Source organism: Bubalus bubalis, chromosome 14 (assembly GCF_019923935.1).
Source record: "Bubalus bubalis isolate 160015118507 breed Murrah chromosome 14, NDDB_SH_1, whole genome shotgun sequence".
Lineage (NCBI taxonomy): Eukaryota > Metazoa > Chordata > Mammalia > Artiodactyla > Bovidae > Bubalus > Bubalus bubalis.
The window spans coordinates 31,708,476-31,726,124 of NC_059170.1; the positions used below are offsets into that span (position 1 = coordinate 31,708,476).

The window sequence follows — 17,649 nt, forward strand, 5'->3', positions numbered from 1 at the left end:
CCATCTGGCCCCTCCTATTTCCTATCTAGACCCCGCCCACATCTCGGCCCCGCCCTGGCCTCACTAAATGGAGGCCCTAGTTTTTTTTCTTAATCAATCTGCTGCACAGCACATTGACTCAGTTGTGTGTGTGTGTGTGTGTGTGTATGTATACTTTCTGTTTTAGGATTTTTTTTTTCTGGTTTGGCTCACAGCTCATGGGATTTTCAGTTCCCAGACTAGGGATTGAACCAATGTCTATTTTCAAAATAGTAAACAATACCAGAGGGACTTCCTCAGTGGGTAAGACTGGGCACTTCCAATGCAAGGGGCCAGGGTTCAGTCCCTGGTCAGGGAACTAGTGCCCACTTCCTGCAACTAAAGATCCCATATCCCACAACTGAAACTAAGACCTGGTGCAGCCAAATAAAAATACATGTTAAAAAAAAAAAAGCATGCAGGCAACCATTCAAATACTAAAAAAATAAATAAAAGGAACTATTTCAGAGGTAGAATTCATAGGATCTGACAATCTCCTTTGAAGGCAAGAATTGTCCTTTTTCATTTTAGTTTCCTCCACAATGAGGGAAGTGCAGTTCCAAAGAGATTATTCCATCATAATCCTAGCTAAAGAAATAAAAATTCACATTTTAATCCTAACAATCTATTTAATGAATGAATAATGCAATCCCTTTCATTTCTGTTCAGAACAACGAAGAAACTATTTCTTTATATGTTGGATCATCAGTTAGGTAAAGCAATCAATATGTCTCTGTTCTGTCTTGTTGTTGCCTAAGAGGATTTCTGTCACTTGCAACCAAGGATCCTGATTAAAGATCACACATACACAAACTTCTTCATACAATTTTTTGTATTCACATATCTCCTCCTTCCTCACCAAGTTCTTGGGCTCAAAGACCTTCAGGTTGATTGACTGCTTGAATGGTTTGCAGGATCTTAGTTCCCAAATCCTCAACAATGAAAGCAGAGTCCTAACCACTAGGCAACCAGGGAATTCCCCAAGGCCATCAGATTTAGAGTGAGGTCCAGCTCACTCTAAGAGTGAATACCCACTTCCAATACTCCTGCTTAATAACCTTTGTGGTCTCCCACATCTTGCTGAGGAGCCCTCAACCAACCTAGGTGGTTCTCTCAGCCTCCAGGGCTCTGACTGTCTTTGTGCTGATCATACCATGTGGTTCTTATCTGTGGTATACCAGGTGCCTATACTCAGTCCCTGGAAAGCTCCTCCTAGCCTGTCAGGAGGTCAGCTTTGCTGAGGTGAACCTCTTTTGTGAACCATCTTCACATGCCTGAAGATTCACCATGACTTCATGAGGAAGACACATGACATAGACCAAGGGCACCACTTCCTGATCTAACCCACTAATTCTTATGTCAACTCCAAAGAGATTGGCAAATCACCCAGTAGAAAGGGATCATATGGTAGAATCACATGGTAGAATGGGAAATTCTAGGACCTGCGTTAAGACATAGTAATGCCTTTTGGCCTGTGCAATATTCCCACTATGGTAGTCATTGAGCAAAGGGTTTTGTTTTTTTTTTTTTTAAATAAAGTATGTTCCGCAAGGACAAATTCTGTCGTGTAAAAAAAAAAAAAAGCTGAAAATCGAGATGATCAGATGTCTTTAACAGTAAACAAAATACAGACATTGCCAACTCTCCAGACTTCCGATGATACTCCCGACAGGAGCTGCCTCACCAGGAGTAGAGCTGGCCCTGAATCTGCCCCATGAAGGAGAGAGACGGCTGAATTGCTCAGTGAGAGCGTCAGTAGTGGGTCAAGGCCTATCGCAAGGTGGGTCTGCTGGGGCACTTTCTACTCTTTGCTGTGTTGGGGATGAAAAGAATTGGCTGAGAAGGAAAGATGGATTTAAGGGACTGGAGGGAAGTTGTAATAAAGGAGTTTAAATACTGAATTCCCAAGTCTGGGACATGGGTGAAAAGACGGGGCTAGATTAAGGCTATGCAAAGTTTAAAATCGCAGTCAGGTAGTTCAGAGCTGGCAGGCAAGGCGGAGCTAAGGAAGCCGGGCTGAAGATGAGGTCAGGATAAAGACCCAGGTTTGGGAGTCCTTGTCCTGAAGGAAACAGTTCTTAGAGACAACTTTAGAGGTCCCGGCAGTGAAGGCGAATAGTCCAGAGCCTAGGCAGTTCATCACAGGCCTCGAGGTAGGCACGAAGGGTTTCTTTGCTTCCTCGGTGCCCCTGTCCCAGAGATGGGTGAAAACAGGAGTGGGTGGGGCAGGTGGTTAAAATAGTCTTCTGGCTTTGGCGGGAGGGGCTGGTCTCGGCGCACGCAACCTCCAGCAACCTCCAGTGTCCGTTGCTGCTGCTGCTGCTGCTAAGTGGCTTCAGTCATGTCTGAGTCTCTCCGACCCCATAGACGGCAGCCCATCAGGCTCCCCCGTCCCTGGGATTCTCCAGGCAAGAACACTGGAGTGGGTTACCATTTCCTTCTCCAGTTCATGAAAGTGAAAAGTGAAGTCGCTCAGTCGTGTCCGGGAGTGGGGTGCCATTGCCTTCTCCGCCAGTGTCCGTTGCTGCTAAGCTGCTAAGTCACTTCAGTCGTGTCCGACTCTGTGCGACCCCATAGATGGCAGCCCACCAGGCTCCGCCATCCCTGGGATTCTCCAGGCAAGAACACTGGAGTGGGTTGCCATTTCCTTCTCCAATGTATGAAAGTGAAAAGTGAAAGTGAAGTCGCTCAGTCGTGTCCGACTCTAGCGACCCCATGGACTGCAGCCTACCAGGCTCCTCCATCCATGGGATTTTCTAGGCAAGAGTACTGGAGTGGGGTGCCATTGCCTTCTCCGGCCAGTGTCCGTTAGACCCCAGCAATTCCGATAAGGTAGGCCAACCCCTTCTCCTCCCTTCTAGCCCTCGGGGGCCCCAGGCTGCTCATCCATAAAAGGGCGTCATGCTACTGGGGGTCTGAGCAAGGCTTCTGGATGCCCAGAGAGGCGTTCCTGCCCAAAGGTGCCCAGGCTGCCACTTTTGCCGCAGTTGCTGCCGCAGCCCCGGCCACGCAACACAAATCACAGGATGCCTTCCTGGGACCACAGGTCGGAAACCGTATTATCCCCTTCCGCCGGTAGTCGGAAGTGCCTGCGACTCGAAGCAGAAGGACTTCCGGTGGGTCTGCGGGGTAGCTGGGGATCACCATGGCGGCCTCCTTGGCCGGGAAGAAGATCGTGTTTGTCACGGGGAACGCCAAAAAGCTGGAGGAGGTGACGGGAGGGTGGCGGAGGCCGACTAGGAGGCGGTGAAAGGGTAGCCTGTGGCAAGGCTGGCTGGGGAGAAGGCGGAAGAGGCTTCCATGCGGAGCGAAGCAAGCGGGTGGAGCAGCGGACGCGGAACGAAGAGTCGGACGGGGAGGGATGGGTGGGATCTGTAAGGAGGTAGTGCCGCGCGGAGTGGGACCCGAACGTTTGCGGAGTGGGGGCGACCCCGGGTTGTGCTCAATAAAATAAGGCCCTTGACAAATCCGGGCACAGGACTTGTGAGCTGAGGGACTTCGGGAGCTAAGTGGTGAAGTCCTTAGCACTTGTCCCAAAGGTTACCTCTTAAGCTGGTTCCCAAACCAGGACTCCGACACCCCTCTGGAGTTGATCCAAACACCGCTACTGGCCTGGGGTTGTCAGGAACCGGACAGGGCGTGGAGCAAGGCATCCAAGCCGAGCCGTCCACGCCCCACTACAGTCCAGAAATGTGGTCCTCAGTCTCCCAGCCTCTTTCTGCCATCTTTGAAATGGGGATAATGCAAGAAGTTTGTTTGAAATGGGGATAATGCAAGAGAGGTGTGAGGGAGGCAGTGGATCAACGTTCTTGTCTACCGGGACTTTGTGGCTAGCTGTAAGGATTCTGGGGGTTGATGGAACCTCTTTGGCTGCAAATAGTAAAGAGACACAGATAGCTTATGTAAACCACCAGGTGACTATCATGGGAATCCAATAGTGTGCTGTTCCACAGGACTTAAGGAGTCTTTCTCAGGAGTCCCTCGAGAGGGGTTTATTTGTCCTTCTAGTTCTCTCAGGATGCTCATCGCTTTTCATTTTGAGGTCTTAATGCATTTCCCCTCCTGATGGAGGAGGCAGTGAGGCTTCTGCCAGACATCAGCTCTGATTGGCCTTGCTTGGACCAAAGGTTTGTCCCTGCCCCTTCAGCCATGGCCAGGGAGATGGGTCATGTGTGGGGAATCAGGATGCCATCTACTTGATATCTGAGGCAGACCAGTGGGGTGCAGTCATTAGGGGACCCTTCATTTATCTTCAGCACAAGGACTGATGGCACATCTGTGCCATTTCAGAGTGGCCTTCTCAGAAGTCAGAGCCCTGGGCTGAGAAAAGGTTTGGGATCCTGAGGCCAGACCAGTCAGTGCCACCCTGAACAGAGCCTCATGCAAGATGGTGGTTGCCAGCTCCCAAGCCCATCTCTACTTATGGTTGAGAATGTGTCTGCCTCCCACATTTAAAGAGGCAGGAGGGAATTCCCTGAGGGTCCAGTGGCTAGGATTCAAGCTTTCACTACTGGGGTTCTGGTTAGATCCCCGGTGGGGTGGCTGAGATCCCACAAGCCACATGGCATGGCCAAAAAAAAAAAAAAAAAAAAAAGAACAGACTGGAGTGGCCAGAGGAGGCTCACTGGAGAAGATGGACTTGAAGTTGGCCTAAAGTAAGAGAGTTTTAACTTGTTATCCCATTGGCAGAACGATGATGCCTGTGGAACCTTTCTCAGGAAAATATTTTTCAGTTCAGTTCAGTTCAGTCGCTCAGTCATGTCCGACTCTGTGACCCCATGAACTGCTATACACCAGGCCTCCCTGTCCATCACCAACTCCCAGAGTCCACCCAAACCCTTGTCCATCGAGTCAATGATGCCATCCAACCATCTCATCCTCTGTCGTCCCCTTCTCCTGCCTCCAATCCCTCCCAGAATCAGGGTCTTTTCAAATGAGTCAGCTTTCTGCATCAGGTGCCCAAAGTATTTGAGTTTTCAGCTTTAACATCAGTCCCTCCAATGAACACCCAGGACTGATCTCCTTTAGGATGGACTCGTTAGATCTCCTTGCAGTCCAAGGGACTCTCAAGAGTCTTTTCCAACACCACAGTTCAAAAGCATCAATTCTTCAGCGCTCAGGTTTCTTTATAGTCCAACTCTCACATCCACACATGACTACTGGAAAAACCATAGCCTTGACTAGACGGAACTTTGTTGGCAAAGTAATGTCTCTGCTTTTTAATATGCTGTCTAGGTTGGCCATAACTTTCCTTCTAAGGAGTAAGTGTCTTAATTTCATGGCTGCAGTCACCATCTGCAGTGATTTTGGAGCCCAGAAAAATAAAGTCAGCCACTGTTTCCACTGTTTCCCCATCTATTTGCCATGAAGTGATGGGACCAGATGCCATGATCTTAGTTTTCTGAATGTTGAGTTTTAAGCCAGTTTTTTCACTTTTCTCTTTCACCTTCATCAAGAGCCTCTTTAGTTCCTCTTCACTTTCTGCCATAGGGTGGTGTCATCTGCATATCTGAGGTTATTGATATTTCTCCCGGCAATCTTGATTCCAGCTTCTGCTTCCTCCAGCCCAGCGTTTCTCATGACGTACTCTGCATATAAGTTAAATAAGCAGGGTGACAATATACAGCCTTGATGTACTCCTTTTCGTATTTGGGACCAGTCTGTTGTTCCATGTCCTGTTATAACTGTTGCTTCCTGACCTGCATATAGGTTTCTCAAGAGGCAGGTCAGGTGGTCTGGTATTCCCGTCTCTTTCAGAATTTTCCACAGTTTATTGTGATCCACACAGTCAAAGGCTTTGGCATAATCTATAAAGCAGAAATAGATGATTTTCTGGAACTCTTTTGCTTTTTCAATGATCCAGCAGATGTTGGCAATTTGATCTCTGGTTCCATTCCCTTTTCTAAAACCAGCTTGAACATCTGAAAGTTCATGGTTCATGTATTGCTGAAGCCTGGCTTGGAGAATTTTGAGCATTACTTTACTAGCGTGTGAGATGAGTGCAATTGTGCAGTAGTTTGAGCATTCTTTGGTTTTGCCTTTCTTTGGGATTGGAATGAAAACTGACCTTTTCCAGTCCTATGGCCACTGCTGAGTTTTCCAGATTTGCTGGCATATTGAGTGCAGCACTTTCACAGCATCATCTTTTAGGGTTTGAAATAGTGCAATTGGAATTCCATCACCTCCTCTAGCTTTGTTTGTAGTGATGCTTTCTAAGGCCCATCTGATTTCACTTTCCAGGATATCTGGCTCTAGGCAAGTGTGAGTGATCACACCTTCGTGATTATCTTGGTCGTGAAGATCTTTTTTGTACAGTTCTTCTGTGTATTCTTGACACCTCTTCTTAATATCTTCTGCTTCTGTTAGCTGCATACCATTTTTGTCCTTTATTGAGCCCATCTTTGTATGAAATGTTCCCTTGGTATCTCTAATTTTCTTGAAAAGATCTCTAGTCTTTCCCATTCTTTGTTTTCCTCTATTTCTTTGCATTGATTGCTGAGGAAGGCTTTCATATCTCTCCTTGCTATTCTTTGAAACTCTGCATTCAAATGGGTATATCGTTCCTTTTCTCCTTTGCTTTTCGCTTTCCTTCTTTTTACAGCTATCTGTAAGGCCTCCTCAGACAGCCATTTTGCTTTTTTGCATTTATTTTTCTTGGGGATGGTCTTGATCCCTGTCTCCTGTACAGTGTCACGAACCTCATTCCATAGTTCATCAGGCACTCTGTCTATCAGATCTAGTCCCTTAAATCTATTTCTCACTTCCACTGTATAATCATAAGGGATTTGATTTAGGTCATACCTGAATGGTCTAGTGGTTTTCCTCACTTTCTTCAATTTAAGTCTGAATTTGGCAATAAGGAGTTCATGACCTGAGCCACACTCCACTCCCAGCCTTGTTTTTGCTGACTGTATAGAGCTTCTCCATTTTTGGCTGCAAAGGATATAATCAGTCTGATTTTGGTGTTGACCATCCTGATGTCCATGTGTAGAATCTTCTCTTGTGTTGTTGGAAGAGGGTGTTTGCTATGACCAGTGCATTTTCTTGGCAAAACTCTGTGAGTCTTTGCCCTGCTTCATTCCGTATTCCAAGGCCAAATTTGCCTGTTACTCCAGGTGTTTCTTGACTTCCTACTTTTGCATTCCAGTCCCCTATAATGAAAAGGACATCTTTTTTGGGTGTTAGTTCTAAAAGGTCTTGTAGGTCTTCATAGAAGCGTTCAGCTTCTTCAGTGTTACTGGTCAGGGCATAGACTTGGATTACCGTGATATTGAATGGTTTGCCTTGGAAACGAACAGATACATGGGATTACCAAGGAAATCGGGGGAATCCCTGGTGGCTCAGCAGTAAAGAATCCACCTGCAATCCAGTAGATGTGGGTTCAATCCCTGGGTTGGGAAGATCCCCTAGAGAAAAGGGGATTTTCTGGGAAATCCCACAGACAGAGGAGTCTGGCAGGCTGCATTCCTTGGTATTGCAAATAGACAGACATGACTTAGTGACAATATCACCACCACAAAGGAAATCATTTCTATTGATTTACAGTTCTCAAAATATAAATATCTGTGATCTAGTTACATATTTTTTGTTCATGCATTAAAGAATTCAGTCTATCGTTTTGTGTTATTATCATAATTTAAAAATAGTGAAGGCTGTAAATGGTATTTTGAGATTATCTGCTAGAACTGTAAAGGGATATGACAACATCTTTGATTTTAATAGATTTAAATGTCACAGGAACTGCTGATGCTGTTTGTTTTCTATACTCACAATTGAAAGAGATGATAAATTTCAGCTCAGGGTTAATGAAAGTAGAGAGGTATTTTTTTTCCTATCCAAGTTCTGGGTAGATCCTCCTGAATTCCGGGTAACCCCTGATAGAAAATTCCTGGCCTAAACAGTAGGTTCTGGGACCATTGAGAAGGGAAGAGGGTGTTCTAGATGGTGGTTAGCATGAACAGAGACCTGAAGTAGGAGGGAGGGATCAGAGAATGAGAAGATGAGGGAGCTGACCTGCTGGGGTGGGACCCTGAGGGCTACAGTTGAGGCTCGTGGACCTGACTTTGAACTTTAGAGAACTGACAGGAGAGTTACCTGATGAGAAAGGTGGGTGACAGCTTGTGCAGTAATGGGGAATCATTAAATGCTGATAAATGTTCTTTCATTTTGGAACAGGTCATTCAGATTCTAGGAGATAAATTTCCGTGCACTTTGGTGGCGCAGAAAATTGACCGTATGTCTCTGTTTAGTTTTATTTTTAAAAGATGATTCAATTTCTCTAACTCCCCATGACCTGATTATGTGTCTGTTTCCCTCACAAGTGCCAGAGTACCAAGGAGAGCCTGATGAGATTTCCATTCGGAAGTGTCAGGAGGCAGCTCGCCAGGTGCTTGCTCCATTCACGTCCTGTCCTTGCTCCTCTTGTTCTGGTGGCTCCTGGGGTCTGTGCCTGCTGGGGATGCGTAGAGAATATGGTGGGCACAGTTTATTATGACTTGAAAGACCTTTCCATGTCTAATCAGGCTGGAGTCAGTTAATAGTTATATATTGCCTTCCTTTCTCAACCTAAACTGCGTAGTATCCCCCTAAGATGACCACACACACACACACACAATTTTCTCTTCCCATTTCTCTTGTGCATTCATTCCGTCCCCTGCATTCTCCCCACACACATCCACCCTGCACTCACATCTCTCTGGAACTGAGAAGGAGCACTTTGTAAAGTGTCAGGCTGCTTGAGTATAATCCCAGCTCTCTCGTCATTGTACAAACTTTACAACCTGCTGAGGCTTTGTTGTCCCTGTCTCTAAAACAGATAAGAAGGAGATAAGAGATTAGCCGAGGGCTGTTGCCCAGGTCTGCTGCTGCTGAAGCACATGCCAGCTAGCTGTGGGCGTGGCCCTGGCCTGGGTTCCCTGAGAACTCAGAGGGGAGGTGGGGCCTGCTGGTGGGCCCGGGTCTCAGGGCTGTATGTCCTTGTGCTGCAGGTGCAGGGCCCCGTACTGGTGGAGGACACCTGTCTGTGCTTCAACGCCCTTGGAGGCCTCCCTGGCCCCTACATGTGAGTGATATCCCACCCCTTTGATTGGTTACTTGATACTGCCGGTCATTCACTGTCTTGGTGTCAACACCAGTATGTCAGATTGTTGAGGAAGGATTAGAGATGGGGGAGAGGCATGTCTTTCTTTTGTTAAGTGTGAGAATGTGTGTAAGTTGAGATGGGCAAGGGGAACTCACCCATTGGAGAGGTAATTCTTGGGCAGGTCAGTTTCAGGAAAGAGGAAATAAGGAAGTTGAGATCTGCAAATGGATTTCCTTAAATCTATCCAGTGTCCTGGACCCCCCTCAGGCTTCCCAGGTGGTGCTAGTGGTAAAGAACCTCCCTGCCAATGCAGGAGACTCAAGAGATGTGGGTTTGATCCCTGGGTCAGGAAGATCCCCTGGAGAAGGAAATGGCTACCCACTCCAGGATTCTTGCCTGGAAAATTCCATGGATAGAGGAGACTGGTGGGTGACAGTCCATGAGGTCCCAAAGAGTCGGGCATGACTGAGCGAGGGCACACACACACAGGATACAAATACCCTGGTTTGTTGGGTCTTGCTTATGTATACAGTTGATCTGTGAACAACTTGGGGTTAACCTACGTATAACTTAGAGTTTGCCTTCCATAGCCGTGGATTTAGCCATGTATTACTGTAGTATTGACTATTGAACAATATCCACATTATGAGTGAACTTCGGCAGTTCAAGTCATGTAGTTCAAGGGTTAACTGTATCTTCAACTTTTGGACTGCTAACTTGTCTGCCAACGCAGTAGCACCCCTACACATGTTCCATATTCTTACCAGCACTGTTTCATGACTTTTTAGTGTTTTAGTAAGTGAGTAGGAAATGTTATCACATGCAATTTTAATTTGTATTTCCCTAATTAGCAGTGAAGTTGAGGCCTTCATTGGTTTATCGATTCTCTTGTGCCTTGCCTGTTTGTCTCCATCTCCTTTTTCCTGTTGGATTATTTCCCTTCATTTTGAGTTGAGACATTCTTTATCTTTTCTCCTTGACTCTCTCAGAGCTTTAATCCCTGGGGGATGCAGCCTGGAAAGAAGGTGGTAGGAACATCCATCCATTTGTGCTGTCTGTCTCACCTTTATTTCTCTTGCAGAAAGTGGTTTCTGGAGAAGTTAAAGCCTGAAGGTATTATCCCCATTTGTCTCTTTCTTTTGATGCGTTTGGAATTAAGAAATCTGTGGGTTCTGGGGAGGAGCTCCAGCTAGTAATCAGGAGTCTCAGGTTCTGTCCCCTTCAAGGCCTCTGTTCACTTCAGTTTACCCATCTATAATCAACGCTCACACTTTCCCTGTAAACCTAGCTGCAGGGAGCACTGAGATGTGGAGTAGATGGGGGTGGCGGTTGTGGTGAAAGCTTTGAGATTGAGGGGCAAAGGGAGATTCTGGCCCTGAGAGGATTGGCCCCACCACTTGCTGTCGTTGTCAGCAGGAAGTGGAAAGGGGGACACCTTGCTTTTCCTTCTGGTCCCAGCCCCCTACCCTGGAATCCACAGTGGTAGAACCCTTATTCTACATCCCCATCACCCAGCCTCCTGTGTTATCAGCACAGGGCCTATTTGGTAAAGTGTATAACTCCCCTCCCCCAGCTAGGCCCCTTGGGTGGGGAGTTGGGCCTGGGGCTTGGCAGCAGAGTGTGCTGAGCCCTCACTGCACCTTCCCTCAGGTCTCCACCAGCTCCTGGAGGGGTTCCAAGACAAGTCTGCCTATGCACTCTGCACGTTCGCATTCAGCACTGGGGACCCGAATGAGCCCATACGCCTCTTCAGGGGCCAGACAATGGTACGTACCCATGCTCATTCCCCTGCGTGCCACCAGAGGGCGCTGTGAACCCCCCCCCCCCCCCTCAGTGATGCTATCTGGTGGGATGGTCACACTCCTAGGTACCACAGCTCGAAATGCTGTCAGTCCTGAAACTTATTGCCCCCTGAGTCTGATGTTTGGAAACATACATGGCTCACAGCTTTTGGAGCCTGGTATACCCAGAGCTGTGCACTGTATGCTGTCCTGAGAAGATGTGGGAACTAAAGATAACAACTCCTAGAGCTGCATCTGCAGTTCAGACTTCTCCAAGCTTGAATCTCCTTATCACACTGCTGTGCGACAGCTTCCCTTGAACATCTCACAGCCTTTCCAAGTTTTTATCTTCATATAGAATCTTCCTCTCCCCCCACCTCATTCCTTTCAGAGGTGCCCTTCAGGTGTCTCCAGGCTTACCAATCAGACCATAGGTTCAGCTCCTTCTCTCAGTCAAACCACCCTCTGTGCTGGGCTTCCCGCCCTGCCCCCGCCTCAGCCTATTCATTCCCTCCCTATGGCAGGGTTTACCTTCAGACACATCACTTCTCTGCTTTGTCCTCTCTGCTCAGGATAAAATCCAGAGGCTCACTGTAGCCCATATAGCCCTACACCAGTGGCTCCATCTAAGTTGTGTCTGATGCTTTTGCGACCCCATAGACTGTAGCCCATCAGGCTCTGTCCATGGGTTTTCCCAGACAAGAATACTGGAGTGTGTTGCCGTTTTCTCTTCCAGGGAATCTTCCTGACCCAGGGTTCAAACCCGCATCTCCTGCATTGGCTTTACCACTAAGCCATCAGGGAAGCCTCCCTGATGAGATGTTCAGTTCTTATGGTAAAAAACAGGTTTCAGAAATTACCATCTTCACCATTTTTAAGTGTACAGTAGTGTACACTATTGTGCAACAGATCTCTAGAAATTTCTCATCTTGCAAAATTGAAACTATGCCCATTGAATAACAGTCCACCTTCCTCTCTTCTGGGCTTCCCTGGTGGCTCAGATGGTAAAGACTCTGCCTGCAATGCAGGAGACCTGGCTTCAATCCCTGGGTTGGGAAGATCCCTTGGAGAAGGGAACGGCAACCCACTCCAGTGTCTTGCTTGGAGAATCCCATGGACAGAGGAGCCTGGCAGACTACAGTCCATGTGGTCGCAAAGAGTTGGACATGACTGAGTGACTTTAACTTCATTTCACTGAACTTCACTTCCTCTCTTGTCCCCAGCACCTGGTAAGCGCCATTCCACCTTCTGTTTCTGAGTTCAGCCGCCTCAGGCACAACATATAAGTGGGGTCCTGCAGTGTCTGTGTTTGTGTGACTGTCTTATTTTACTTAGCATAAGGTCTTCATTTCATCCATGTTGTCGCATGTGACAGGATCTCCTTTTTTAAGGCTGAATAACATTCCATTGTATGTATGTACCACTTTTATCTATTTACAGGCATATCTTGTTTTATTGAGCTTTGAAGATACTGTATTTACAAATTGAAAGTTTGTGGCAACCCTGCACTATCAGATGATGGCTAGCATTTTTTAGCAATAAAGTGTTTTTAAATTAAGATATTTATGTTTTTTATTTTCCCTTCATGGATCACAGCCTTGTCGTGGTGAAGGGGCTTGTGTAACTTAATAAATCTATGAGTCTGGGGCCACCCAAGACAAACAAGTCATAGTGAAGAGTTCTGACAAATCGTGGTCCACTGGAGGAGGAAATGGCAGTCCACTTAAGTATTCTTGCTGTGAGAACCCCATGAACAGTATGAAAAGGCAAAAAGACATGACACCAGAAGATGAGCCCCCCTCAGGTCAGAAAGTATCCAATGTGCTACTGGGATGAGAAACTTAGAAAACATCTTAGGCTCAGTGGACATGAATTTGAGCAAATTCTGGGAGAATAGTGGAGGGCAGAGGAGACTGGTGTGCTGCAGTCCACAGGGTCGCAGAGAGTCAGACATGGCTTAGTGCCTGAACAACAACAACAAGCATTGTTTTTAAGACATAATGCTATTGCATACTTCTATATGCAGTAGGAAACCAAAACATTCATGCCACTTGGTTTATTGTGACAGTTGCTTTATTACAGTGGTCTAGCACTGAACCCACGATATCTCTGAGGCCTGTGTTTGTTGATGAACACTTGAATGGCTTCCACATTTTGGCTCATAATGCTGTGGTGGACATGGGTGTGCAAATATCTCTTTAGCATCGCATTTTCAGCTCTTTGGATATATATCCACAGATGGGATTACTAGATTGTGTTGCCTGGTGACATTTTTAAAAGTTGATTATAGTGTCTGCTACTCTCACAGAAACATTCTCTCAGAAATCAAAAGTCTGACCAGCCACAGGCTCAGCTCCCTGCACTGTGACCGAGTAGCTGCTGTGCCGCTGGCTGGGCCTGACCACCACCGCCACCATGCCCTGCGGTCTCCCCGGCTTTGGCTCCGTTGTTTCTGTGCTTTGTTGTTTGCCGCCCTTACTTTAAATGAGGTCACCTTGTTTCTACTTGTCCTGTTCTCACCCATGCTCTCTAACCCCCAGCCACATCGTCCTTTCAGCAGGGTGTGTGCTGGGCCCTTCTCCATCTCAGAACCTTGGCACAGCTCTGTCCTCCACCTAGAATGTTCCTGCCCCAGCCCTGTATGTGGTCAGAGTGTCCCATCTTCACCCAGGCCTTCCCTGAGCTCTCTGACCTGTGATTCTTGAGCCCAGCTCCCAGTTTGTGCCCTCTAATGATTTAGTAATCATTGATTTGTGTACTGGTGCAGTGCTCGTTTTGCTGAAGAGATCCATTCTGTGAAGGCAAGGCTAAGGCTTTCTTGGATCCCAGTGCTAAAAACACCACCTTCCTCGATAAGGTGTTCAAAAAACATTTGCCGCCTGGGTGAAGTTTAGAGTGATTCAGTAACTGGCCTCAGTCACACAGCTCCCCATTAGCAAAAGCAGAATTTGCCTTTGGTCTAAAGGACTTAGAATTTATGTGGCTAATTCGCATCCTCTACTACCTCCCTTGTATTTTTTATGTGTTTTTCTTTTTAATTCCCAAGGTGACCTGATATCTCATGACACTGGTTCTCTTTGTAAAATTTCCCTTTTGGAATTTGCCTATTACAGCCAGTATTTATTGAGCTATTTTTGAGCTGAACATTGTGCTATTTTGTTATTTGTTAGAGCCGTCTTTGTATTTTGATAAGTGTAGTAATAGTAGGAGATACGGGGTTTGTTGGCAAAGTTTAGGACCCTCAAACTTCCACTTAGGGGAAAATGTTTTCTGTTAGTTTTTCAAAATTGACTCTTCTTCAGTGAGGTCACAGTATGTCAAACCTTTAGAGAGGGAGGCTGGTCCCAGGGGTATCGGTGGCCTGATCAAGCATGTGGTTCCTCCCTGTCTGTGGTGAGCGAGCTCTCCTGCTCTGCATTTTATGTGTGTTCAGCAAACATTTGCTGGCACCATGGACCCCTTGAAATAATATGAGTAACTAGGGTTTAACCGAATTCATTAACTAAACTCAGACTGGCTATTGCCCTCCTCATAGTGCATCTCCTCCACGTCCAGTAACATAGCTCCGCCCCCTTTTCTTTGGCAGGGCCGGATTGTGGTGCCCCGTGGCTGCCGGGACTTTGGCTGGGACCCCTGCTTTCAGCCTGATGGATACGAGCAGACGTAAGGAGCCCCAGTTATTTGCAGGGGTGTAGGGGTCGGATGGCCATGGTCTGGGTCGGGTCAGTGCCCCACCCAGGTGCAGGCATGCGGATGCGGGCGGGGGCAGGCTCTGCGGTGCCTTTCCAGTTGAAGGCAGCCCTGCTGGGGGTGGATGCAAGGAATCTGAGTGATGCAGTCCACAGCTGGGAGGCAGCTGGGTGTAGCTGGAAGTCCTGGGCTCTCGGGCTCATCTCAGCAGAGCAGCTGTGCAGCTTCCCCTCTCTGACTTGGGCTTGTCAGCTTCGTGATGGATGGATGATTATCTGACCCTCATCTAGTTTGGAAAAATGTTAACAGCTGGGCACCACATTAACGCGTGCGCCACCCCCACCCACACACAGTGCCAGGTGTTCTCCGTATCTCATGCTGCTGCTGCTGCTGCTAAGTCGCTTCAGTCATGTCCGGCTCTGTGCGACCCCATAGACGGCAGCCCACCAGGCTCCCCCGTCCCTGGGATTCTCCAGGCAAGAACACTGGAGTGGGTTGCCATTTCCTTCTCCAGTGCGTGAAAGTGAAGTCGCTCAGTCGTGTCTGACTCCTAGCGACCCCATGGACTGCAGCCTTCCAGGCTCCTCCATCCATGGGATTTTCCAGGCAAGAGTACTGGAGTGGGGTGCTACTGCCTTCTCCAAGTATTTCATGCTAACCCCCACTTATTTACATGGGATATGTTGGCCATTATTGGGAATTGGGTTTGTCAAGCTGGAGGGACCCTTCAGGTGTGTGGCCTGAGGCCTTACAACAGCCAGGACAGGGCTGAGGACAACATGAAACATCACTTCAATGACACAAATGTTCTGTGGCTGCACTGTGTGATCCAGTAGCTCTTAGCCACATGTGGCTGTAGAGCATTTGAAATGTGGTTAGAGCAACTGAGGAACAGAATTTATTTTATTCAATTGTAATTGGTTTGAATTTAAATGGCCACATACTGATGGCCACTGTATTGGGTGGCATAGATGTGAAAGTAACAGTTGGAGTATGGGATTCCCAGCTCAGTGGAATCCTGACATGGACGGCAGGTTACTTGCTGGCTGTTCAAGGCCCACTCCCCCGCCCATCTGCCCACCCCGCAGTGCACTGGAGGAGATTGCTGTGTTTGCTCTGTTAGGCCCCACTGCTTCCTGTCAACAGATGACAAAGCTGCTCAAACATGCAGCTCATCCCCCTGTCCCCAGCTTCCTTTTAATGACTCTTGAACATACTAGAACAAATTTAGTATCCTTCCACACAAATTAATATGGATTTCTACCTACAGAGGAATTTAAGACTCTTTGATTGTTAAAAAATTAACTCTGGCTGCCAGGAGCTGGTGGCCCTGCTACCTTTTACTAGGGACTCTTGGAGCTTCGGGCTGCAGGATGCGGTGAGGTGTACATACCCTCCCCGAATCTGGGCTCCCTCTTCTCTGAGCTGTTACTGTCGCCCTGTAGGTATGCAGAGATGCCCAAGGCTGAGAAGAACACTATTTCCCATCGCTTCCGGGCCCTGCTTGAGTTGCAAGAATACTTTAGCAGCCTGACTCCCGGGGTCAGTGATGACCACCCTGGCTGGGGATCTGGAGAGGGGTAGCCTGAAACCACTTCTATCAGGCAGGCACCTGTCCAAGTATTTCCTTCAGGATTACCACTTTCTGGCGGTGTTACCAGCTGTTGGGAGCAACTGGCTCTGTTTGGAGAGACTTTGGCCAAAGGACAACACCATCCTCTTGCCCTTGTGGATTCAGAGGTCTCCTACGGCCTCCAGGCCTGGAATCCTGAAAGGACCTCGGGTGAAGTTAACCCTTAATAGGGTTAACGGTTTGGGGAAGAACCACACAAACAGCCTTAGATGTTTTTAAATACAGCAAATAAAAATTCCAGAAGGTACTTGCTTCCATAATAAATTGGGTGTAGCTGCTTTGAAACCTCCCCAGGCAGGCGTCTGCCTCCTGAGTCCCTTAAGGCAGAAGCAGGAAACCTCTCAGGATCGGGAAAGAGGGCTGAGGGGTGGGATGGCCAGATGTGGGCAGAGCTGTGCTGAGGCTGTTCGTGTACCATTGCTAGCTGGAATATTCTGTCTTCCCCTTTTGTCTTTCAAGTCTCAGATCACGCGTTGAACTTTTCCATGCGAAATCTACTCCGCCACTCAGCTGGCCTCTATTGTGTTTGCCAGCTGGGCTGTGGGGCAGGCAGTGTGGGGTGGTGAGTGCTTTTTCTTTATGCTGGTGTACATTAAAGCAGCTACAATGCTGGTTTATGATTGCAACTCCAGGTTCATTTTTGTGGCAGGGATGGGGGATGGAGTACTTGACTCCAGTTGGGTTGATAAATCGTAGTTCAGCCTGGGGGGCCAGCTAGGGGCCTGACTCAGCTGCCCCAGACCCTTACTGTGCCCTGGTGAACCCATTCCCTGAGGAGATTTCAGAGGGCCGGAGTGGCTCCCTTGCTTTTCTGCAGGTGTTACCCTGGTAAAGAGGAGCTGCCCAACCCCAAGGACAGTCAGAGAAGCCTGTTGTGTGCAGCAGCTTGGGGGGTGGGGTCCTCAGTGCCATATGTCACTCCCAGGTTTAGGTTGCGTCCCCTCCCATCACTGTTCCTCAGTCCTGGCAGCTTGGCCTGGGGCCTGGATTTAATGTTTGCTTCCCTAGACTGTGTCAACAGGTATGGGGGAAGACAGGACCTCATCCCTTTGTTCCTCTGCTGCCTGTAAAGCCCAGCTGGGTGTTTCCTCGGGAAGTGCCAGTGGCCATGCCCAGCCTCCTCTGGGTTGTCTCCTTGGAGTAGGTGGTATGTGGCTGGGACTCAGATGGGGGGTGCCTGCCGCCTTCTTACCTGGTGATCCTGGACATGGCCCTACCTGCAGGGAACACCCAGGCTACTGGGGAGGGGCCCCATAGAAGGGTCACCTGCTGTGTTATGTGAGTGGGTGGCTACGTGGTGCTTGGAGCAGGGCACCTCTCTCTATCTTGTCCCCAGCTGCTTCCTCATAGACTTCTGTCCTGGGTGCACAGTACACTTTCTGTCCCCCTCTTTAAACTTAGCTACACATCCTGCAGGCTTCCCTGGTGGCTCAGATGGTAAAGAA

At 48.0% G+C, this 17,649-nt stretch overlaps 1 protein-coding gene across 2 annotated transcripts; it reads left to right on the forward strand.

Annotated features, from left to right (window-relative positions):
* The first annotated feature begins 3,029 nt into the window (after window positions 1-3,029).
* ITPA (inosine triphosphatase) lies at window positions 3,030-16,451 on the forward strand. Of its 2 annotated transcripts, none has more exons than XM_025263998.3 (8): window positions 3,030-3,134; window positions 8,194-8,251; window positions 8,340-8,404; window positions 9,006-9,079; window positions 10,182-10,213; window positions 10,751-10,866; window positions 14,468-14,544; window positions 16,017-16,451. In XM_025263998.3, exons 1-8 carry the CDS (start codon window positions 3,045-3,047, stop codon window positions 16,153-16,155), a joined length of 651 nt encoding a protein of 216 aa, XP_025119783.2. In that variant the 5' UTR covers window positions 3,030-3,044; the 3' UTR covers window positions 16,156-16,451. The 2 variants fall into 2 exon arrangements, with proteins under 2 accessions (XP_025119783.2, XP_006042805.1); XM_006042743.4 differs by having other exon boundaries at window positions 3,106-3,229.
* Window positions 16,452-17,649: the final 1,198 nt, after the last annotated feature.

Excerpts from the sequence above, each read along its gene's own strand:
- ITPA (XM_025263998.3), top strand. The coding sequence starts at position 3,045 with ATGCCTTCCTGGGACCACAGGTCGGAAACCGTATTATCCCCTTCCGCC. Across the intron at positions 3,135-8,193 it reads TCGAAGCAGAAGGACTTCCG|GTCATTCAGATTCTAGGAGA; the intron begins GTGGGTCTGCGG and ends ATTTTGGAACAG. Across the intron at positions 10,214-10,750 it reads GGAGAAGTTAAAGCCTGAAG|GTCTCCACCAGCTCCTGGAG; the intron begins GTATTATCCCCA and ends ACCTTCCCTCAG.